Source organism: Pelecanus crispus, chromosome 9 (genome assembly GCF_030463565.1).
Source record: "Pelecanus crispus isolate bPelCri1 chromosome 9, bPelCri1.pri, whole genome shotgun sequence".
Lineage (NCBI taxonomy): Eukaryota > Metazoa > Chordata > Aves > Pelecaniformes > Pelecanidae > Pelecanus > Pelecanus crispus.
In genome coordinates, this window is record NC_134651.1 from 15,739,503 (window position 1) to 15,764,761 (window position 25,259).

The 25,259-nt window shown below is 41.2% G+C and overlaps 1 protein-coding gene across 14 annotated transcripts in view; it reads left to right on the plus strand.

The window, feature by feature from the left end:
* The first annotated feature begins 5,267 nt into the window (after positions 1-5,267).
* DLG1 (discs large MAGUK scaffold protein 1) overlaps positions 5,268-25,259 on the plus strand; it is a 176,122-nt gene continuing 156,130 nt past the window's right edge. For all 14 annotated transcript variants that reach the window (XM_075716850.1, XM_075716852.1, XM_075716851.1 and 11 more), the window contains exons 1-3: positions 5,268-5,286; positions 5,596-5,727; positions 20,699-20,865. In XM_075716850.1, the coding sequence (XP_075572965.1) occupies positions 5,268-5,286; positions 5,596-5,727; positions 20,699-20,865 (318 nt within the window). The remainder of the gene's footprint in view (positions 5,287-5,595; positions 5,728-20,698; positions 20,866-25,259) is intronic.

Below are 25,259 nucleotides of genomic sequence, written 5' to 3' on the forward strand. Positions count from 1 at the left end.
GCAGCAACTTATTTTACCCACAAGAACGAAGATGATAGAGTGAGCTGGTATTTTGACTGTTAACAGTATATATGACAGGCATGCAACTCACTGAGTAGTGTGACACACTAACTACACAATATAATGAAAAGAGTAGCTTTAATCTTTAGTTGCCTCTTGAAAATTAGGTATAGGTAGTAGCTGTTGCAGAAAAGAGACATAGGCTACCATGCCATGCTTTCATTCAAGCAGAATGCTTCTGTAAGAATTTGTTTGCATCTCTTATAACCCACAAAATTACAGATAATAAAGAAAAGGTACTCTCCTGAAAAGACAGCTCCTGGAAGGTAAGGCTGTGGCATGTCAGCCAATCATATCAGACATCAGAGAATCCAGATGAGTGGAGGTATAATGAACAAGCTAACTTCATTCCTTATTAGCCAGGGGAAATTAGGCTTCATTAATTTCATTGCTTCCCCAGTTAGCTGTGAAGCATTGCATTGAGTTTGCAGGGGAAGAGAAGTGACAGCTTTTCTGCAGCTGTCGGAGATCCTTTTACGAGTAACAATTCCCAGTTCTGGGGGAAACTGGGAATGAAAAAGGGAAATCATCTGCTCTGTATACTATATAGTGACTGCTACGCTATATGGTGACTTTGGGCATTAAACAGATGAGAAACATAAGACAGAAAGGATCAATTTTCTTGTCATTGTGTTTTCTTTTTAGTAAGCTGCCCAATATAAAAAACCTCTCAAGTTTTACTCGTTACTCTTCAAAAGGCAGCAATTCTTTTTGCTAAAGTTATATTATCGATTCTAGCAATATGCTGTCTTATACACCAGTGTCCAACTTGAAATGAATATGAATACATGTACCAGTATTTATTGAGTTAGTCTACCCCACCTCCTGCTGTAACGGAGTTTGTCTGAGCTCGTTACTATTGTATTTTCTTGGCCACACTGATAACTGTAAACTCTTGCAATGTGGTGATGTCCGTTGTCCTTTTTGTCTTGGTTTTCACATGGTTGTTGCTCTGCTGATTGGTGTGTTACATGTGGATCTAGTGAATGTTTCTTGATGTCTCCTGCTCTGAGTTCATCATAGCTCTCCAGTTACTGCGTGCAGTGCCAGCTACAACACATCTGCTTATGTTGTCATTTTGAGCCGTCCACATGGTTGCCCGTTTGTTCCAGTGGGACTCAAGGGGTCCATCAGGTAGCTGGTGTGAAGTCAGACCCCTCCATGTCATGTTGCTCTGCCCGTGGCCAAAGCATGACTGCTGCAAGACGCAAGAGCCTGACAGCGTTCCCCTTGCCTGCGGTGGGGTGCCAGCCGTACAGGTGACGTTTCTAGAGCATGAAGAGCCATTTGCAAAGTGGCAGCTGGCAGCTGGCCTGCCTGAGGAGGTGCGAGCTGGTGTACGACCAGCTACAAATCCCTGGCAGGGGGTCACTACTGCGATCATTTTCAGAGCAGGCAGCTGCCAACAAGCCTTGACATAGTTTCTCAAAACGGGAAAGCATTGTCTCTGTTTAACTATGGGTTTGTAGACTGGGTTTATTAGCCTCTTACACAGCGCCTGCTTTTCCCTGTGTGCACAAATGGCATGGGCTAGGATCAGGTGGCTGTTACGAAGTTTCTCCACAACTGGGCAACACGCTGGTGCTGTGCTGGCCTCCTTGCTGTCAGCAGCTGCCTGCTGCCATATTGCACATCCCTCTAAGCACCATCTCCTCCAAGAGGCAGAGCAATGCATGCTGCCTGCCCCGGCCGGAGGTATGCTCCCAGACTGAGGGTCCCACGCAGGCTGCTGGCAGTGGTCAAAAAGAAGGGTTTTTAATGGTGAGATCGGAAGGCGGGGAGAAGGGGCTGTCGGTCAGACCCTCAGCCGCTTCTGGGGCCGAGAGGGCTACGACGGCGACAGGCTGCTGCTTGGTATAATTGTTCTGGAATTCCTACGCCAAGGGTCATCCTGGAGCACAGCCAGGACCTGTTGAGTGCAGCATAATGCTGACTTGTATGCTGACCACACCAGCGCTCAATTTCAGTACAAGCCTTTCTGTATGCTGCCTTTAATGGCTTGATTTAAATGATACTGCTTAAGCCGTGGCATAAACGATGCTCTGGTTCATACCCGCTTTTCCCCTGCCTCCAAGGGAACTACACAATTTCCTGAAAACTGGAGCCCCAAAAAAGACGATGTGTAATACATGACAGTTTTGTAACACTGACTCTTACTGCAATGTGCTAGTAAAAATGCCATGTTCCATTCATGGGCTGTTTTCTATATGCGCTGGAATTTCAAAGCCACTTTATATACTGAAGTTTAATACTGTGCTTTCTGGTTCAACCACCTTCAATCAACAAATATACTCCTAGAACCGAAACAGAAGTGCCGGGAACCAACACCGCTCTCTGAGGTACAATAAGGCTCACCTAATTGCTTCCTGGCTTGCTGATCCGTCATCCTGACCCCCTCTTTGATGTTTTCTTTTTTTTTCCTGGAGCATTAGTAACAAGTGAGAAATGCTGTCTCAGGGTGTTATATATGGGATTATTTCTCTATCCCCAGCACAATGACCATATGTAATGGGATTATCTTTTATTTAAAATAAAAAAAGCCTTGGAGACATCCAGTTCTGTTTATGAAAAAATAGTTTCTTTATCGTGGTTCCTTTAATTTAAAAAAAAAATTCTTTTTTGCTTTGTAATAATACTTGTTTGTCAGTTAGCTAAACCAACCTAACTGCTGCAGATGTCTCCTTTCTGCTAGCTAAATTTAGGCTGTTCTTCCTCTCCTTTTGTATAGATATTCCTCTAACATCAAGAAGACTATGGCCCCTTTAGAGTACATTTATTGCTGTTGTAAACAGTGAAAACTGATGAGGCCAGATGATGCAGGCTTCTGCCAGTGTTCCTTTTTAGCAGCTTTCATTTCAAAATACATGAACTGGTACCAGTTAGTGCCAAAACTCTGAAAGTATGAAAATATAACTAGGAAGGAGGAAACGGGAAATGTGTGTCAGTTAGCACTAAGTGTATATTCTGTTTTCTTCAATGAGGTATGGGAACAATTTCGCCGTACATAGCTGTGGGAGGAAGATACACTCCTGGTGTAAATCTAAGTACAAAACATGGGAGCATTGGGGAGGAGAGAAGAGAGAGAGAGAGGAGAGGCCTTTTTCTAGATCTGGGTTAGATTGGTTGCAGTGTAAGTTTTCTTTAAGATTAGGACTTTTCCACAGCCAAAGCTAGTCCTGATTTTTAGACTTCAGATTTGCAAGTGTTGCCCAGGAGATTCTTTTTAGGTACCCGGGGTAAGCTCTTCTACATTTTTAGTTGTGTCTAAATCAAAAAAGCGTAAATGGAGATTAAAAAAAAAATCACATCAGCAGGATTTGCTTTGAACTTTCAAGTCTCTCTCTGCTTCTCATATCCACATACATACTGAGTTTGAAGTGTTTCAGATGCGAGGTCCTGGTTGATCGTCAATCTGATTGAGAAGTAAGTAACATTCCCCCTCTGTACAAGCATTTGAGTTACCCCTAAATCCACCAGTTTTAATATACATTTTCCCTTTAACGGGCACCTAGAATATGCTGCAAAGATCATTTACCTCCTGCACGTTTCTGTCCAAGTCACCCGTTTCTATGCTCTGTCTCCTCTTTGCTAGAACGCAAAAAAGGAAGCGGTTTGTATTGCCTTTAAAGGCACCTCGTTACCACTTCCATGCCAGTTTTGAGAAAGCAGCTTTCGTGATTCTGACCAGTCCATGATGTTAGCCTACACAGACCACTTCTTCAATTTTTAAATAAGCAAGGCTTTTCATGCCTTCTCCCATGATGTCCTATCTTAACCTTATGTCCTCCGTTAACCACAGCGAAGCTATTTCTTTATCCTCCTTCAAGTAAGCCTTTCTCCTTCACATGCTCTTCCTTTGCCAGGATGACTGAAGGAGAAAAACCAGCAAGAGGTGGATGCCAGCGCTCCGAGCGTGGGCTGGTAACGCCCGTGGGGTGCCTGTGCTCCCCTGCCTGTCCCATGCCCTCTTGCCACGTCCCTAGGCCACCAGCCTCCTGCACCCAGGACCACCTCCGGCTCTGTGTTTTGACCGTAGGCAGCACAACAGGAGCCGCTCCACGCCTGGGACCCTACAGCACCGGCGCCAGCGCCGGTATTCAGCCGATTTTTGCCCATCGAGTCCTGCCAGCTGCACGCACATGCGGCAAGCGGCAGCTGAAGGGGGATAAGCGGTACCGCCGGGTAGCTTCGGCGGCACACCGGCGGCACACCGGCGGCACACCGGCGGCACACCGGCGGCACACCGGCGGCACACCGGCGGCACACCGGCGGCTGTCCCGCCCTCCCGCAGCACCCGCCGGCCGCCACCAGCCGTGCCCCGGGAGAGGGGGAGCGCCCCACGCCCGCAGCGGGGCGGCGGCGATCAGCGCCGGGGACACCGTGCCGGCCCCGCCGGTGAGGCCGCGCCGCCTCGGCCGGTCGGAGGGAGGGAGGGAAGGGAGGGGAGGGGAGGGAGGCAGCACGACGCCGCCGCCCGCCGCTGAGGGGCTGGGCGGAGCGGGGAGCCGGGACCCCGGGGGGGGTCGGCGCCGGGGAGCGGACGCAGCCTCGCCTCCTCCCGGCGGGCCGGGGCCCAGCGGGCGCCCGGAGGGCTCATGCGGGCGGGAGCCCCCCACGGACCGCCGCCCCCTCGCGCGAGCCTGGGCGGGGCCAGGCTGCCGTGCGCCGGCCCCTTTAAGGCGGGCGGCGAGCGCTCACCTTGCCCCCGCCCCGCCCCGCCCCGCCGCCAAGGTACCGGCCCCGAGCCGAGTCGGGCCCTGATTGGGCGGCCGCCGGGCCCGGTCACGTGGTGGTGGGGGGGCGCGCTCCCCACAGCCTCCAGGCCGCCATTTTGGCTGGAAAGTTTGGAATTTCCGAGCAGTGCGAGCGGGAGGCGGCGGGCGGCGCGAGCGCCCAGCCCTCCCCACCCCGGCACCGGCCCGGCCCGCCCCGCCGCACCGCGCCGTCCGGCCCGGCTTGCCCCGTCCCGTCCCGTTCCCTCCCTTGCGGAGGCGCCGCCGGCGGGAGCCCCGAGCGGAGCCGCTCGCTCGCCGGCCGGCCGGCGGGTGTGCGGGTGGGTCGGTCAGGCGGGGCGGCCGCCACCGCCCCCCGCGCCCGGCCGGCAGGGGGAGCCGCGCCGCCGCCCCCGCCGCGCCGCCCGGACTCGGGCTCAAAGTTTGTGAGGCGGAGCCCCGGCCGCCGGGGGAGCGCCGCGGCCCCGGAGCGCCATGCCCGTCAGGAAGCAAGGTGAGCGCCGCACGCCGAGGGGGCCCCGGCAGCTGCCGCAGTCGCCGCCTGACAGCTGCTGCTGCGGGCGGTGGCGGCGGGACGGGCGAGGAGGGGCGGCTGCCGGGAGCCGCCGGTCCGCGGGCGGTGCGAGCCCGCCGAGGGGCAGGGTCCCGCCCGCACTCTCCCGGCTGCGAACAAAGAAGCTGCCGGGCTGGGCTGGGGCGGTCCCGGGCGCGGAGGCTTGTTGCGTCCCCGGCGTGCGCATCCCCCGTCCTCCTACCTGGTGCGCCGGGGTCACCCACCGGTGTGTCTGGTCTCCGCTTGCAGATACCCAGCGAGCCCTGCGCCTCCTGGAGGAGTACCGCTCCAAGCTGAGCCAGGCGGAGGACCGGCAGCTGCGAAACTCCATAGAGCGTGTCATCAGCATCTTCCAAAGTAACCTTTTCCAGGCTTTGATAGGTAAAGGCTGACTTCTCTCAGTTTGTGCTCAAGCCGGTCGGTTCTTGCTTGTGCTGTCGTTTGCGGTGTTAAGAAGACAAGGTATTTTGCCCTCATGTTAGAAGCCATGTGCTTTTTGTCGTTGTGTTTTTGTTTTGCATAGTAACATGTGTGCTGTTGCAGATCGACAGCTCACTTGTCTCATATACTTACTTTGAGGCTTTTGAGTGGCCCAAACTGCTTAAAATTGTTGTGCAATATTTTCTTCTGTGACATGCTATTATAGATTACTTTACGTAGACTTTTTCCACGTATCTTTATTCACCTGAACAGCTTCTAAGGAGTATTTCTTTTTTTTTTGTTTTGTTTTTTTTTTTTTTGTTTTGTGAGTCCGTATGTAACAGGTTAATGAATGAGTTGAAGTGGCTTTAATCTAAGGTAGGATCCAGGCAAATGCTCCTGCTGAAGAATCTCTAAAAACATCACAAAGTGTATATCTGAAGTGTGAAGTTAACTTAAAGCAAATGAGAAGAAACATCTAACGCTTCAGGAAATACTACAGTGATCTTTTCTCCTTTGTTTGTTGCATGTTAAAGTGTAATGAAAACGCTACTAATTCTTAGTTTCGAGTATTTGTAGTGCTTCACTTAAAATGTTCCCATGAGTCTCGTTGAACTACTTATGTGTAAATTTGAATTTCCTGCATGTCTGGAAAAAAAATTGAGCATAAATACAGCTTGTAGAATCCTGATTTCATTTGGAAACTTCCCCAGGGAAGCAGTAAGATGTGTGGTTTCTCCTTGATTGATTATCATTATCTTTATGACAGCTAATGAATGAAAGGGTTTTGTTAGTTTACCTTCAAGAGTAAAATTTATAAAGTTCTGCATCCTCGTCTTTTAAGAAGTAACCTGTGTCTGAATTGTACTAATAACAAACATTGTAGCTAAATTTGTTATTTGGCTTACTGCATGGTTAGTGTCACAGGGGTGCACATCTTCCTTCATAGTACTGCAGCTTCTTTGAATCTTATGTTGTGATGGAAACACAGGGACAGGCAAAACATAAACATGCATTGCTGTATGTGCAATGTTTTCTTCTGGAGTAGTTATTTCATCTTCTTATGTAAGTTTTCAGAAGATAGTAATCTTGCTGTGTTTTATCATGTAAGTTCATGAAAAAGTAGTTGTGAAAATAGGTCAGTTACAGAAATCTTGTACTTACAGGAACTCTGTGCATTTCTTTTCAATACTCAGTTGATGTTAACAAACTTCATGATGAAAAGCTAGACATAATCTTTGTGGGACATGTATGAACAGGATTCACTCATTGGTGGATCAGAATGTTGAAGTCTTGCATCAGAAGCTTAATGTACTGCAGTTGCACTTTTTATTTTCATCCCGCAAACTTCAGTGTCGACTACCATGACTACCATTTTTCTTGTTCTCTGTGTGTGTGTTGCGTTTTTTTTTTTTTTTTAAACTGTCTTGAAGACCCATGCAGTACTCGGTTTTCTCCCCTTCATTGAATAAGGTACTGATCTATTAGCCTTTGATATTCTAACCTGCAAGACATAGTTTCTTCTCATATCCACATATGGATCTCCATTGTTTTAATAACTCTACACCTAGTAGCAGTGAATTTGAAACAGCAGGCAACCTCATGTGTACTGGCTTCATTCTGCAAGAGCAGAAACCAGGAATGTGTTGTTGCCTGGGTGGGTTACAGGGCCTGTTTTCTGGTCTTGTAAGAAGCTGTACATTGCAACCATATGACCTTAGTTTTTGTTGAGTTTGGTTCATCCGTGCGTGCACAATAGGTGTCATGCTTCTTGGATATGTTGCATTAACTTTGCATTTACTGGTTCACTGTGTGATTATTTATTAACAGTGTGTATGCGTACATTCCCAAACTGTTTGTCTGAAAGGTGATAACACAGAAGGCTAGTACTTTCCAAGTAATTTATGTTGTCAACTTGAGTCTTTCTCCTTTAACCTACTCCTTTCTGTGGAAATAAGTCGGGGGAGTTCTTGTTTGTGGCAGGCTGCTCCTGGCTATTGTTTTCCTGGAAGCATCTTTTTATGGTGTGACTACTGCATGATGGGGGTAAAGAGTGGGGGGGACTCCCTGGAAAAGAGGCTTTCTGGAGGATGGCTGCAGTTACTGGAAAGAAAGACCTTGAGTCTGCTCCTGCCTGTCATCTCTCCATGAAGATTTGGGAGCAGGCTGGATGAAGTATTCAGTTGTGCTGCAGGTTCACATTACTTCATAGCAGATTTTTAAGTGTGTCTTTTAGAGGAGTTGTGATGTGTCCCCAACTTAAATAGCCAGTGTTGTTCTGACAGAAAGGTTCAAGCTCAACTACCAAGTTATTTCTCATATAGATACTTCTTTCAGACGGTGTGCTTCTTTTTTTTTCCTTTAAATAATACTCAAAAAGAAAAAAAAAAACTTTTTTCATCCATTTATTTTCTGCTTTTTCTGCCAAGTTACTGCACTATATCCAAGACCTGCCTGTCCATGATAGGTGAGAATGTTTATGAAGGCTGCAGTCAGGATCTGCTGTCAACTTAATGTATCTTTTTTAGTATAATTTTTAACTTGGCAATCAAATGCTGTTCTTTCAAGCAAAAAATAGACATTACTTTATGCACAGAAATATATCTTTAGGTTTATAATGGGGGAAATGAAATATTCCTGAGCAGGAACTACACATTTTATCAGTATTTCCATGAAGGAATTAAAGATTTTTTTTTTTTTGGGTGAATCTCCATTTGGATGCTGAAGAATAAATGGTATTATTTTCTCATTTGAGCCTTTCTTTGTGTTGTCCTCTCCTTTTAATTCTATCAATAAAACTTTAGTTCAGTAATCTACAAACTTGACCTGGTTCTTAAATATATAATTATGGCTTTAAATGATTTGAATTACAGCAGTAACTAGTCAGCATGAACAACCAGTGTTATGAAATTGACTTTATCGCAACAGTGTTATATTTTAAGTGAAATGACTGCAAGAACTTCAAATTAGTAAAAAAATTGGTAACCAAATGTGACCTCCTTAAAACAGTCTGCGAAAAGCCCATTTTTTTTTATTTTCTGTCTTTGGTAATGTGGTATTTCCCATTGCTGTTGCTTCAACCAGCCAAGTGTAATGATGTGTAGTACTTGAATTAAATGGATACTGATGGCCTGTAATTAAAATAAGCTTGAGAATAGTGTCAGTTTTAAGTAAATTTCTTACTGTATGGTCTCAGAATTGGTGGTATCTTTTCTAGCCTGTGATTTCTTGGTTGTAGTCAAAATGGCTTGTTATTCTGATAATGGGTGAGTCAGTTTATTAAGAGACCAAACTAAGGTATGCACGTACAGAGGCATGGGATAGACTTAATTTCACTTTGGTAAAGAATTTGATATTTATCCTCAAATAGTGAGGTAATAATTCTGCAGATAAGTTCTGCTTCTAATTTACGCACTTTTTTACCTTCTTGAGAAGGTACAGGTTCTTGTAAAGGTACGGATATATGATGTATTTATCTTTTTGAAAATAAAAGAGGAGGAACACTTGCACACATAAGTAACACTTCTGAGGGAAAAAACATGTGAAGCAGACTTTGGTTTATACACAAAATCTTTTTGTGTTATTAAAGTCTGTTTTTAATGGGTTGTGTGCTGCAGTCAACCGTATTAAAATAATCTTCTGAAATTAAAAGTATTACTAGTGATAGCTAGAAACATGAAGTAGTTTACTGCTTTAAGAATGTTCCTTTTCCTGACAATAACTAACTCCATTTGGACAGGTGTCAGAAAAAGGGAATTCCAAAAGAGTCTCTACATACCCTGGCAATGGAGTTGGCTGTGCTGCCTTTCTTGCCTTCTTTCTTGCCTTGTCCATCTAAAGTGGTTTTTTTTGGTTTTTATATATTATAGCTACACATATAAAGACTTTTTGGTATAAAATGGCAAATTTGACTAGGGGAGGTTGAATGTGTTGAATTTCATATGTGTAAGTAGTCTAATTTATTTCACTTGGAATTCTTTTGCATGAAGATCTGCCTCGAGAATTGTGCTTACACGCTGGCTATTCCTAACACTAAATACCCAGTGTGGGAAATTTTGAAGAAAAAAATGTAGTGGTTTCAGTAATCCTTGCTAAATCAAAGAACAGCAATAGTTAAGGTTTTTTTTAACCATAGTTTGGATTCATGAGCTTTATGAATTGGACAGAATGTATTGAAAATGCTGTTACTGTGTTTTTACACACCAGAGAAAGAAGTCCTGTCTCTGAATTTTTTGTAAAATTGATGGTTGCATTAAGGTAAACTCTTTGTTCAGATATATCAGCAGTCTGACAGCGGCTGAAACTTCTAGGAATATGAAACATGCTCTGCATGTTTCTCAGCTCTGTCCACACTGGCTTTCTGAACTGAATTAGGGAAACAACCCTGGATTTTAGACTGAAGCAGACTGGATTGGGTCAGCACTCCTCAAAGTTAGTACCCTTCAGAGTGGACTGACCACATGTATGCTAGATGGCATGTGGCCCCAGTTCTCTGAGCTGTGTGTGGCATCTCTGTAGACATTCTTGCTCTTTTAGCTCCCTCTCAATTACCCAGCGTGGAAATATTTTCTGTACTTGCTGGCTAAATTAAAATCAAACACAGTTAAAGCAGAAGCTCTTCATAACTGAAACCAAAAGTACTCACCCTTGGGGAAACTTCAGTATCAGCTTTTATTTCAGTGACATCACTGATAGTTAATAGAGCATATGGCATGATGACACAGTTAACTTTCAAATCAGCTCAGGCCTCGGAGAATTTTAGTTGTGAGTATTTGTCATTGTGTAAGACTGCTCTTCAGTTAACTTGAGGAAGGCTGCTTTGTGAACTGCTTCCCATTTTCTAAATGTTACTGAGGCCCTAGTACAAGTTCTTTCAGACTCAGTTGAATAATATTTACATTAAGAATTCAGAAATTCTTGACGGTAAGTCGAGGATCTGGTTAGATAGTGAATATTGTTTTGGTTTTTTCTTTTATTAGAAGAAATTTCAGAGGTAGTTGGATCTGCTGTTATATTGGATACTACTGAAATTGTTGTAGATGCTAAATAGGGTATTTTCACTCTTTTTGTGAAAGAAATTTTCGTGACTTTTTCCCCAGATAGCAACTTCTGTAATACAACAACTTTTGCTCATATTTGAGGCTGAAACATCCTTATGGATAGAATTCTTGCAACTTTGAGGTGTTTGTCTGCTTTTTGGACAATAAGGATATACTATGGTTATGCTTACTGCGGTCTCCTTCCAAAACTTATGCAAAAGTTGGTCAGAGAGATTTGACCTAGGGTTATGTCTTCAAAGGTAGTTAAGTACTTGATTATTTTAATGTGTTTTTCTTTATCCAGATGGAGGGAGGATAAAACATTTCAGTTGCTGGCCAGATGATTGGAGTGTTAACTTGGTCATTGTTAGTATGCTTTCTGCCGTGTAGTTTGTAATTGCTTCTGAATGTCCCAGTTTTTGAAAGAACTTCATGTCGTCTTCTTCAAGGAATCTAATAATGAGTGAAACACTCTTGTTGCATCTCCTTTTTGAAGAACTACTTACTGGTTTGTATGTATGTAATGCAGTTCAATAGTGTAGAAAGTTCTGGGGTTGTTGTGTGCTTGCTTTTTTAAGTATTTTCCATGCTGTATTACATGTGTGTATGTGAGACAGTGCAATGTATTGACTTTTTGGGATTAGGTGCTGCTTTTGGTAGCCGAAAATAGCAAGTAAGACTAGTGTAAGTTGAGTAGCTACTGGTATGCAGATAAATAGTATTGTGGCAAAAGATTATCCTTGTGGTTGTTATACTGACTGTGTATTCAGTGTTGAATAGCTGCACTGTAGAATTTATCAATTACAGTATTATTCTCTTCACAGGGTTACCATTAAAAGGGGTTGTTGACAAAGAAAACTTTGTTAATAAGTCTGCTGTTTGTCCAGGGGCTGAAAAGAAAGTCGAAGTTGGAAATAATTGGTACAGTTTCCAGGTTCTGGGAAAGTTTATCTTCTGTCCTGTTCTTGCTTCACTTTCTTTCCTGTGTTCTTTGACCTGTGTTCCCTAGTTCTGATGCCTGTCTCCTCTCATGCTGCTGTGTACCTGGCTTTGCTCCTAATCTCCCTCAACATCTGCTTCAGTGCTTGGGTGCAGTGTAGAGGAAGGGGGAAAGCACGAGACAGGTTGTTTGGTCTTAATCTTAGGCCTGCTTCCATGGTGATCCCAGCAGCAAGGGCAGAACATCTTGTTCAGCTCTGAAGATGGAATGCCACATGCCTCCTGTGCGTCTGGTTGCCTGTGTTTTGAAGGATGGTGCTTGTTTTGGTGCAAGTGGAATGAATCTTCAGAGAAACTCTTGAAGCTGACTAGTAGTCTCCTTGCACAGATGGTTTCCTGAATTATAACTAGGCCAAATTTGCAAGAATGTTAAGAGACCGCAGAGGGTGTAGGGCTGACACTAGAATAACCTCCGTAGCTTCATGTTCCTTCTCCAGATTAGGGGAGGCTCTAGAGCTCTTTGGTAAAGCTTTTATAGGAATCTTGTCATGTGCAAATAGCTTCCCAACCATGTCCTTGAAAAAGCTGAGTTATTTTGGCTTGAAATTAAAAGGTCAGCCTAAGACAGAGGTGTGATAAGGAAAACTTGTGGACAAACTGTAAAAGCATTGCAAATTTAAGTCCTGTTTTCAGAAACTCGTGTTAGAATATGGCTGCAGGAAATGTACAAATGTTACCGCTGGTGGAGATGCTAGTATGTGGTGCCACGCATCCTTGTGTTGCCACCAATGTCAGATAATTACCTTGGAGTGTGAGAGCCCACTGTTGGTAGAAGAAACCAATGCTTGTGCTGTCTCCTCTAAGCAGAGTTATGCACCTGTATGAAAGCTCAACTTGGAGTGTTGAGTGAACTCATCCTGAAAATAGTTTGATTTTTTTTTTTTTTTTAATGCATTTGTCTGGAGAGAAAAATCCTCAGCTGTGTACTGACACTATTGAGGGGACATCCTACAAGTAGGACTTAATAGTAACAATTCCTTTGTCCCTGACAAGTCTTTGTTACCACTAAAGACAGTAGTAAATACATCCTTTTTTTTCTTAAAAGTACATTGGTTATATTGGCTGCTGATTTGCAACTGGGGTTGAGATATTTGGAGAGGGGGTGGATAAGTGGCAGCTCATTTTTAGTTTGGGTTTGGTGGTTTGGGGTGTGTTGGTGTTTGGTTGTGGGTTTTTTTGGTTTTTTTTTTTTCATAGGTTGGTGACTAAGTGTGTATGAGATGGTATTAAACAGAAAAGAGTTTGGACAGCAGAAGATTGTCATGCCAATTTTTGGCTGTGTGATGAAAACTTTAGTTTTTTTTCAGTTTTCCCTACCTTAGTTCTGAACATAGAGGAGAAGACCCTGTGGGTTTTTGAAGGAAAACTGGCAAGAGACAATGTGAAGATATGGTGAAGGAGCGATGAGTAAGCAAAGAGGAAAATATGAATGAACAGTTTGGAAAGCATAAGTGGACAGGCTGGCAAGGAGTTGAACATGTCTGACTGTAAAAAGCAGCTAGAGCAATAAAAGCAAACAACTAGATCTGAGGTTAGATGAGAGTGGTTTCAGTTGAGTGCAAATTAAGGACTGTTTGTGTTAGAAGTGGAAAATAGCATCTCTTGGAATTTGAGTTAAGCAAAGAAGTGTGTGCAGAAGGGAAGTTTAAAGGGTAGGACACAGTTACTGAAACAAGTGGAAGGGCTGAGGAGGAGTAGTTGGATGCTGCGGCTTGTAGCAAAGGATTTTGTAAAACAGAACAAGTGTGGTGAGAAAGTTGCACTGCAACTTGCAACTTTCATTTTTAAGAAGTCTTGATTGTGCACAGCAGTAGTAGGTTTAGGTTTTCAAAGAAGGAAAAAAAAAAAAAAACCACCCAACCCTGAAAGGGGCTTTACATGGGTTATGATGAAGCTGTTTCTCACTTTTCATAGTATGAATACAAACATTTATTTTTGACTGGATATACACAATGACACAACACAACCAATGAATATACAAAGAGAACACTTAGTTGTCTCTGGTCATTGGCTTGGTGAATGGATATGAAGCTTTTCTTTGTGTTTGTATTTTCTTGTTGATCACTAATCATAGACTTTTCAAGTCTTGGTTTACTTGTGTTAAGTGGATATTCTTAGCTTGATATAGCAGGTGAAATAAGCATGCAGGATTGAGACTTCCTTAGAATTAGTAGGAGTTGCTTTACAACTGAAGGATGAAAGTCTGTAGCATTGGTAGACTCTTTTGCATGTTCTGACATTGATCATGACTCTACTTACATTTTGTCTATATGTTCCGTAAGCAGGGCTGCTAAGAATTTGGCCAATGCCATACATCTCAAATTGCCCTGAACTGAAAACAACATGTTGACCTTTGTTTTCCTTTCTAGTAGTTTTAAGACTTAAGTTTTCAGTGCTTCAGGTGCTTTGGCAAGAAGCCCTAAGAAAGATGTCTTTCCCACCCCCTCCACCCCCACTAGAATTAGAGAAGTATTTAATTTGTAATGGGAAGATGCCTCTTCCTGGACAATGTGCAGGTAGTCAAATTCTTAACAGACCTGTTTGTTTATGAAGTTACCCATATTTGAAAAAAACAGGCATTTGCATGTGCTATATTTGTATGAGCGAATGTCTGAGAAGAGGCAGACCAATGAGAGATGACAAAGGAATTGCTCACATGGATGGATCTGCAAGTGAAATACTAAACTGAAATAAGTCAATTTCTGAAAGAATTCCTAAGTCCCCTGGTTGCTTGCAAGCCTGAGGGAGCGTAGTTGCACTGAAAGGTTCTTCTGAACAAAGCTGGTGTTGAAATGCTTTGTGCTGTAAAGTCTGTAGGTTGATACAAATGTATCTAGGGGTTTTCTGACTTGCTGACTTTGACATTGGCTGAAATTGGTTTGTTCTGCTGTTGAACATCATTCAGAAAGGAGCACCTCATCAATGTCAGTGCAGAATTAACTATCTAGCTTGGAGCACATAAATCCTGGTCATGCTGCTGTGCAGAGGGACACTGACAGGCTGGAGAAATGGGCTGACAGGAACCTCATGGAGTTCATCAAAAAGAAGTGCAAAGTCCAGCACTTCGGGAGGAACAATCCAATGTACCAACGTATGCTGGGGGCCACCCAGCTGGAAAGCAGTTTTGCAGAAAAGGACCTGGGGGTCCTGGTGGACATCAAGTTGAACATGAGCAAGCAGTGTGCCCTTGTGGCAAAGGCGGTGAATAGTATCCTGGGCTGCATTAGACAAAGCATTGCCAGCAGGCTGAGGGAGGTGATCCTTCCCCTTTGCTTTTTAGAATGCAAAATACGAATTTAGCGTTTATAAAAAATGTGCAAACAAAAAACATAACAGGAACTTCCTAAATTAACTCTTACTCATGCACAAAGCTGTTAAATACATTAAAACTGAAGATCTTTAAATGAGGATACAATTAATACAGCATATACAAATGTGGTTGTTAACTTCATGTATATTGTGGTAGCAGTTTACAACTTTGTGTAGCATACGGTGTAAGTGCAACAGTTTTACATGCACAGTGTCCAGTGCAGTCTGTTGTAGTAAATGTGTCAGTGTTTTAGTCCATGAAATGCTAAGCTTGTGTGGAATTTCCTGGCATTTATTTAAGAAAAACCACCTATAACCCACAAATGGTCAAGATGCTTAAAACATAAAAATGCAAAGCCTAAAAACAGTAGGTTACTGTGATCATCAAAGGACTGCTTTTAATTTAAAAAAAAAAAAAGACATTTAGTAAGTAGTAAATGCCAATCAAATTTTAGTGATTCCCTCTGTACCATAACATTAGAGTTCTAATACCAGAAACCTAAAGAACAACATTATGTAAAAAATTACGGTGAGTTGCTTAATAGTTGTTAGAAAACCAAAACATACTAAAATATGGGCAGGGAAGAACAGGGAATCCTTGCCATGGAGATGTATGGTGTTGATGGCTTCTTCCTCCTTACTGTTGTGCTTTCTTGAGGTTATTTTTGTTTGCTAACATACTCTGTGCTTTGTTTGTTCTTCATTACTTTGCAGTTCCATGTTACATTTGAATTTCTTGTATATACGGTGTGTCCTGGTTTTGGCTGGGATAGAGTTAATTTTATTCCTAGTAGCTGGCATAGTGCTGTGTTTTGGATTTAGTAGGAGAAGAATGCTGATAACACACTGATGTTTTAGTTGTTGCTAAGTACTGCTTCTGCTAGTCAAGGACTTTTCAGCTTCCCATGCTCTGCCAGGTGCACAAGAAACTGGGAGGGGGCACAGCCAGAATAGTTGATCCAAACTGACCCAAGGGCTATTCCATACCATGTGACGTCATGCTCAGTATAGAAATTGGGGGGAGTTGGCTGGGGAGCAGCAATCGCTGCTCGGGAGCTGTCTGGGTATCGCTCGTCGGGTGGTGAGCAATTGCATTGTGCATCACTTGCTTTGTATATTGTTATTATTATTATCATGATTATATTGTTGTTATTATCATTACTATTTTACTTTATTTCAATTATTAAACTGTTCTTATCTCAACCCAGGAGTTTTTCTCACTCTTACTCCTCCGATTCTCTGCCCCATCCCATCGGGGTAGGGGGAGTGAGTGAGCAGCTGCGTGGTGCTGAGTTGCTGGCTGGGGCTAAACCACGACACGGTGTGTTTTACATATGCTGGATGCTTGTTCTTTGTTCTGTTATCCCCCAAACTGTTTTTGCCCAGTTCTCAAGGTTGGTTTCCTTTGACCAGGAATGAACAGTTGGTCAGTTGTTCATAGCCTTGAGGCCTGATACCATCCTGTGCCTTTATTTTCAAGGCCTCTGCTGTCGTTCTATGCTTGTGTTCCTCTATGCTGCTTTTTATTCTGGGGTCATAGGTAATTCATTCCCTACAGAATAACTACTTGTTATTGATATCTGTTAGTTACAGAAATACATACACACACTCTTATTTGTATATACAGTCTCTGTGTGTGCATGTACTTGATGTATAGCTTTTACTTAGCTTTGGGCAATTGTGTGATGTAACACCTATTGGTTTTACATAGATTTATATATAATATAGATGGAATATATATAACATTTATATGCAAATTTATATATTTAAATGTTATTTATGTATAAGCTGTGTGAATTTTCTATATAAATATTTATGAAAATAGGTGTTACATCACACAATTGTCTGAAGCTAAGCAAAAGCTATACAAATTAGGTAAGTCACCTAGTCTTTAGATAACTGCTGTTAGAGTTGGACAAACTAAAACAAAGCTCCAGGCAAGCCAAGACAAGTCCAGAGGCCTGGTTATTAGCTTAACATGAGGCCTGTGGCCTGTTACAAGCGATGTCAACACCTTGTTTATGGGGTTAGAACATTCTCTTAAGAAAATGCAATTATAGGTATCCCATCTTTGACTTGCAAAGTTACAGTTATCAAAAGGTTCATACATAAGTGAATGCAGAGAATAATTCTGCTCAGCTTTATTTTACTAGCTGACTATACTAAGATTACATATTCCTTTCTGCAGGAAAGGTGTATGTGGAGAGCTTGGCTTGACAGTGAGATTTTTAGAATGTGCACTGATCTTAAGTTATCCTGATTACAAGTGTACTCTCTGAACACATAGCAAAAAGTATTAGACACTCCACATACCAGTAGAAATGGCAAGCAGAGTCCTTAGATCTGATTTCTAAGGAGCAGGGAGGAAATGTGTCTGAAGGAATGGTGTCATGTTTCTGGTTGGAATCCTTGTCCTCGGAGACAGATACTCTAGACAGAATTGATGTAGGCTCTTGAATTGCCATCAAATATACTTCATTTAGGAGATGTTATAAGAATTTGTTTGCTTCTGCAGTTCTGCTGTTCTTTTAATTACTCTGTTGTGGTTTTTAGTGAACCTGGAACTCCCTTGTGAAGTCATTTTGGGTTTCCGTTTATATTCAGTAGATAACTATTGTTTGCTTTGAGTGAGCAGTTTTAGCTTCTAGTGTATCACATTACTGGTGAATGAGCCTGTTCAAAGAGCAAAACTGAGTGGGGAATATGAGAAAGGGGAAAAAAATAATACACCAGCAAACTGCTTGTAGTTGGTCAACTTCTGTAATGAATACTGAAAAAAATAGTGTTTGTCACCACTGCTTATTAGTAATGTGAAAACCTAAGTTCAGAAAAATAATTTTCTTTTTCATGTCTTAAGAGTCCTTTTTTTCAGAACTGGTGGTCTGTCACTTGCTTTGTATAGGCTTCTATTCTTGTTGCCATCAAACACAGTGCTGATTTGGCTGCTTAATGTGGTTTTACTCGTAAGCTGACATAATTCCAGGATGATTTTGTGTGTTGCCTACCATTCATCACTTTTTGTCACTTTGGCTTTCCTGAAACTTTGTGCTCCTTTTTTTTAAGTGTCAGTCAGCTGTTTTTGCCATGTTCCCCCTCCGGGTAGAAGCGTTCCTCATCTGTGTTTTCTTTCACTGTTGTGTGATACCCGATTTAAATTATTTTTCTGTAACTTAGTTTGAGATACAATTAATCTGTCTTGGAATTAATATGGGAGGAAGGAGCTGGGACATGAAAAATGCACATCTAGCTTGAAGAGGGAATCTAACCATAAATGTAACAAAAATTAGTATTTTACTACCTGCTATTTGTAGGAATTAGGAAAACGTTAGAATTTTTCATATGCTAATAATGCATGCACAGGTTAATAGGACTTCAGTAGATATTTCAGTGTGTTCATGTGATGAAATATTTCTTGTGAGCTGATACATAGCAGTAGGCCAGAAGAAGAAATTTTTTTAGGTTAGATTTAGTGTGGCCTGAGTTTCTGGCTTTAAAAAAATATAAATGTCCAGCACTCATTCCTTGTGTACCTAATGCATTCAGGGTGCATAGACTGCTTGCCTATATTCATAAGTACTTATTGTTTGCATTCTGAATAGTGAAAATGTAATTTTTTTTTTTTTAATAAAAAGGTTGTTGTTATCATATAGACATCAAGTTCCTAGAAACTTTTCTGTGGATTTGGAGCAAGTTCAGGATAAACAGAAACTAATCCCCATATTAAGTGGTGTATAGGTTTCTGACATCTTTCAATAGTTAAGTCTATTGTGATGTCCTTCATAGAAAAATGGAGATGTAGTATCGGAAATAATGTGCTTTTTGAAACAAGTCATTCTGCAGTATGAATAAATGGCTACCTCCACTGGCAGAGACTTAAAAGAATAGTAGCAGAATTGAGAATTGGTGCCCTAGATTGCTGTTGCAAAACAGTTGCACAAATAACCCCTTCCCATAAATAATGCAGTAATATTCCTGGCTTGGTTGCTGTGGATTGCAGCTATAGAATCAACTTAAACCACTGCCTATTTTAATATACAAAGTACCCTCTATTGGGAGGGGGGGGGAAAAATCTTTACTGGGTGTGTTTGATTAATGTATTAATGTTAATGCAGCTACAAGACAAATTTGCAACTGAGGGAGCTAATGCGAAAGATAGATTTAAAGGCAATTTGTATCTCTTAGGCTGCTTTGCTCCTGTATATCTAGGTCACTTAACGTCTTCTGCAACCCTCACTGCTACTTCTTCCAATCAGCAGTGCCAAGAGTAAGTATAACTTTAAAAATTAATGTAAGCAGTTGATAGGCATCTGACTCTTGCTCAGAGCAAAGATACAAATGGACTTTGAGAATTGCAGTTTTTTGAACTGGTAGAGAGCAGGAGTGCAAATGTCTACATAAAAAACACCCAAACAAACAAACCTAAGACTGGGACACCAGTAACAGTAAGACTTCTCTCATTTGCGTGGTTTTTATTTTGGGGTGCAGCTCTATAAAGGAATTAGTTATTGTGCCTCTGTTACTGACTTTGGGCAGCTGCTGAAAAGCTACAAGGTTCTGCAGATTAGAGTTCTCCTTATTCATGGCTGGGTCCTATTTACTTCTTGGGCTAACTGTGTCTGTATGTTTGTCTTCTGTGAAGTTGGTGTAATTAAAAACATGAGTTTACAGCTCCTATTTAGCAGATTTTTACTTTGAGGAAGAGACTAAAAGCTTTACAAGACAACTTCTTCATTTGTCTGCCCTTCCCTTAGCCTATATGTTTTCAGATTTTTTTTTTAATGTGAGTGTTTACGGATGTGATTACAGTTGTGATAGCAAGTTTCATGTGCTTATACTTCCATAGAAACAACTTTGATGCTTCTTTAGACTGTGTTATTTTTATTGGTGCTTCATGTAGTTGATAGGATATCAATAAAAAAACTAATGCAGCCAGATTCTTGTTCCCCAGGATTTTCCAGTTGAATCTTCAGGGTTACAGCAGATGCTGTTTATTAGTTCATAAGTATGATTTGTAATTCATAGTGTTAAAGTTTCATCTTATTTCTGTTACTTAGACTGAAAAAGCAGATGGTGACCCATCCTGATCAATCTCCTTTTTACTAACTTCTTGCAACTTCTCTCTCTTGCTGATTTCATCAGGATACTTCTATTTCTGTGGTCATTTAATTAAAACGTATACCACAAAGACCTTTAATATAGCCTTTGAACAGTGGATTTCAGATAACCAAAGGCTACATTAGCTGAAATTACGTATACCATAACTTGAAGCATAGACACCCATCCCTTCCACTATTCCACTGCAGTTATTCCATATTCTTCTGCTGTTCCTGCTGCAGATCATGCTGCTGGGGTCAGTGGCAGAAGCCCAAAGTGAGTGGGGACACATAGGCTCTGAGATACGGGTTGTAGAGAGAGAGTCGCGTATCCTGTGGGACAGTTTATGTGATCTTGGTCATACAGTTTTGTCTGTAACAGGTAGATAAAGTAGTAGGTGTCTAACCTCTTCCGCAGGAGGAAGATGTTGTTAAAATCAGAATGTTGTAGTAACTATAAAGCCTAACTTCTCAATTTTTTCACATCTTTAGATATTCAAGAATTTTATGAAGTGACCTTATTGGACAATCCAAAATGCATTGATCACTCTCAGCCATCTGAACCAATACAGCCTGTGAATACCTGGGACTTCTCCAGCCTTCCAAGCACAACAGTAACATCAGAAACACTGCCGAGCAGCCTTAGCCCAAGTGTAGAGGTATGACATAGAAAGCTCTGGTTTATTTTTCTTGTTGACACTATTAGCTCCACATTGTTCTCTACATTTCCTTCATTTTATAAAATATTTATTTCCATATAAAACTTATGTTATTAAGATCAATAGCCATGAGGGATTTAATTATTGAAATGTTTAGTAACAGATGTGTGCATTTTGCTTGTCAAAAATTTATAAACATTTATCACATGTACCATTAAGTGACCATTAAATTGGATTTATGCTCTGAATTTGGAACCTTGCTGACAGGCTTAATATGCTTATACTCATCCATACTGACAACTCTTCAGTCATTACTTCATTAATAATTTGGGAAATCTGAAGCTGTATCTTTCTGATAGTAAACTTTTCAGTCCATAAGAAATTCTTTGCTACTTATACAGCTGTGTTTTGGAAGGACTTTTTTTTTTTTTTTTTGAAAACTACATGAATCCAGTTGTCACTAGTGAGTGGTAAGAAAACTGAGCAGGGAAATGCACATTGTGTATTTTCCCTAAATCAAGATCTCCCTGCCCAAGTTAATGTTATAATGTTGCTTGAAATTTTTTTGCATCAGACCTATTATTTGTCCCAAAGAGGTGAACTTCGTTTCAGGTGTTCCCTCAATACTGACAGCACTGGAAAAGGTGTGTGAGCTTCTCAGTAATAACTGAAGGCAGTGTGCTGTGATGGCCCATGTTCATGAAATGGTCATAGAGCTCAGGAAGAGCACTGGGGGAGACCAGCCAAAGGACTGGTGCTGCAGCCTGTAGGGAAGCCTGGGAGCTTGTACTACCCAGCAAGATAAAGTGGTGAGGGTGCCTTACTGAGGGAACTCTATCAGAGACTGTACGGAAGTCCACTTAGCTGCAGAACATAAGCATCGTGTAATGTGCTAGTGAGCTTGTGCAGTTAAAAAAAAAAAAAAAAGTGCTTGTGCTTATTGTAGCATTTCTGAAATTTGTCATATTGAAGCTAGTATGAAATATGTCAGAAATGCCTTACGGGAATCTGTAGAGGAAATCTAAGAGTTGTGTTGTGTTCTCTCAGAAAGTAGAGAATGGCTACTAGATAAAAGATCAGCGTTTTAGTCTAGCCAGGAACAAAAGTTGTATATTGCCAAGAACAGTCATTAAATAAAATCTCTTTACATGAAAAAGCTGAGCAGCCTAGGTATACCCTATTTTTCAGGTTTGTAAGTAATTGAACACTGAGGGATTAAAAGTGTAGTTGAACTTGCAGTGTAGGAATGGATTATTTTCCTTTTGATTTTTGTGAATCTTGATAATACACTGGAAAACGTATATGTTTCTTTGGAATCTTATTTACCTGAAATTGCATAGAGAAGGCCACTGTCATCGTAGTCACCTTAATGAAAATTTTCTCTAAGAACTGTCATGTTTGGAGAAAATGGAGTAATGCTAGGGTATATGAGAAATAGTAATGGAAAAAACCATTGTGCTATTTACTTGTATGCTATCATCTAAATCTTAGGCTTAGAGCCATAGACCACCTCTTTCTGAAGGTATGGTTGGATATGGAGTCTCTTAGAAGCAGGAACAAAATGGACTGTAGACAGTATGGTAGGCAAGGATAGGCAAAGTTTATTTTGTCTTCCGAGGTGTTTTGAAATAAGCTGGTTCTAATGCATTTCATGTTGGCATGTGCAAAGAACTTAATGAGGCAATTTAAGAGTCATTACAGTTGCCCTTAGTCACAGAGGATGGATGAAGTTCCAGAAAATTGCAGATGGGCAACACTATCTTTTGAAAAGGGCATATATAGGAGCAAGGCAGGAAAGGAGGATCCAGGTTTAACAGGTACAGGGATTAACTCTACAGTCATCTTGTAGCTCCTTGAAAGTGATAAAGGAGCCAAATAATAGCCATCATAGTTGTTGCTAACAGTTTTGTCAAACTTAGTTTCTTTCTAACGTGGTAATAGTTCTTGTGGTAGGAAGAAACAGTAAATGTGATAAATTCTGACTTAAGTAAGACTTTTGGCATGGTTTAACAGGCTGTCTTTTGAGATAATATATCAATTGAAGTTTCTAAAAAATGCATCCTAGTTTGAGTTATTAGTGAAAATATCCTGACTAAATTATAAATTAAACCCTGGGAGGAGAATGGTGCATTGCTGCTTCAGAAGCTAAGACTAGAATGAAGCCTTGAGCTGTCAAAGTAATTAATAGACAGGCTCTAGTTCAGCAGGACCAGGTATAGTGTCCTGCACTTTGGTTGTACTTCAGTAGCACCCATAGAAGTTGAATAGTTAAGAAGTGGTTTCTTGGGAAAGATCTGGGTTGTTTTTGAATCTCAAGGTGAGTCATGTCACTTTAATACATGAAAAGAAACACCTTATTGGCACAAGAGTATGGTGTAAAACTGTTCTGTTCTACTTGGTCTGCATAAGGCTTTGCCGGAGATATTGTCATCAAATTTAAGGTACTATGGTGCAAAAAAGATGTAGAAGAATTTAAGTGCTTAGAAGAGATTGACAAGGAGGATCTAAAGCTTGAAAAGAAATGAATACTGATGTAAAGATTTGGTGCTGCTTAAAAGAATTGGACGCTTAACCAGGAAACAGAATTTTCCTGTGTTTGTAGGCAAATATAAAAAAAGGAAGATAATATTTTGTGCCTATACAAGATATATTAGACTTACACTATAGTAATAGACTTGGCAAAAATGTTTTAAATGTTTTCCTAAGCACTAGAATAGCTGTATATGGGCAGTCTCCATTATTGAAGGTTTTTAAAGGCACCATAACTGTCTCAAATGGCTTAAATGTTTTGGTTCCTCCCTCTACCTTGGAACAGCGTAATGGACTTGAAGATTTATGTTCCTACCAAACCATTTTGTTGTAGTTAAGCATGCTTCTAATTCCAGCAGCTGGGATTGTGAAGCAAGTACCTGCTGCTATGAGATTTGTGTTAACGATGTTCTAACTGTAGTGCATGTTTTGTGGTTCCTCTATAGGGGAAACCCGCTGAAATCTGAAGTGCAGGATAGTGCATACTGTTAAATCCAGGCTTTGTGATTATTCTCTCCTGGCCCCCTCCAGAAACTGAGAAGTTTATCCTATAGAAGTTTGCTTATTTTGCTACTAGGAAGTCCACAATAAGAAAGACTAACTTATCAGCTAAAGGGTAGTGTTGTCCCTATATCTTTCTAAATTTTACATAAAGATGCATGTGAAGGTGTAATTTAATTACAAAGTTGCATCTTCAGTTTTCATTCTCATGTACTAGTAATACAAGGACTTGTCCATGACACTGCGCCGATGACAACAGGCACATTATCGTGGCAAGATCACAAACGTGTTGAAAGGAAGACTGGCCTAATTTGGGAAGTCTCACCATAGACAGAAGTGTTATGTTCTCAGCCGAGCTGTTTGCTAGATAATGCAACTGCTTCTCCAGTACAGTCTGGTGGTCATGGTATGTAGCGTTACCTAAAAGAACCTGATATAGTGTGGATTACTTTGGTTTTTTTCTAAGTGGCCCAGATTTGAACTTTTATGACAAAGCCACCTGTCTTCCTTCAGATTTTTTCTCGAGTATCACGTGAAAGTCAGACAGTTGTTTGACCTTCAGTATATGAAGGTCAGACTTACATTTACTGCCAGTATTTAAAAGCATAGTTGCATGTAATGGTGTTGATGCTAGTTTATGTGAAACTGAAACCAAACTTTTCTTACAGTGTCTGTCACCTACAGTACATGTTACCTTCTATTTCATTAGTTAGAATACTGCTTCCACATTACAGTTGTAAAGGTGGACAGTTTTGAAGAGTGGTAGTTCAGTGTTGGTTTCATTTGCTTTCTCTAGTATATCTGAATGTCTTAGTTTAGCTTTCAGATGTATATGAAAATTGTTACAGTAAACATATAATCTTGTACATATTATTGGCCTTAATTGTTTCTTCTTCAGTGGCTGTTTTTTTCCTTTGTATACCTGTATGACAATACCCTTCCCTCAATACTTGGAAATGTAATAAAAACTATGAGGAGAAATTCTTATGTATTAACAGTTTATATTCCACATACTTGCTATGTGTAGTACATGAAAATTAGTGTTTTTATCCTGAAAACTTAATGCATTTTGGTTTCAATAATATGCTGCTTTTTTAGGTACTTAGTGGTTTTTTATATTTGGTTTTAATCAGCCCAAGGGCGTAATGATTCTGGTACAGCATGTGTTTAATGATTTTTTTTTTTGCTTGCTGAAACTTACTAGAGATTAGAGGGAACTTGAATTTAGTATATCTGATTTTGTTTATAGCCAGCTTTTAACAGAAACTGTCAGTTTTTAGATTGTAACGCTGCCGCCCAATTCAATATTAGTTCATTAACCAGATATAACCAGATCAGCATACCAGATGCACTTTGAGGTTATT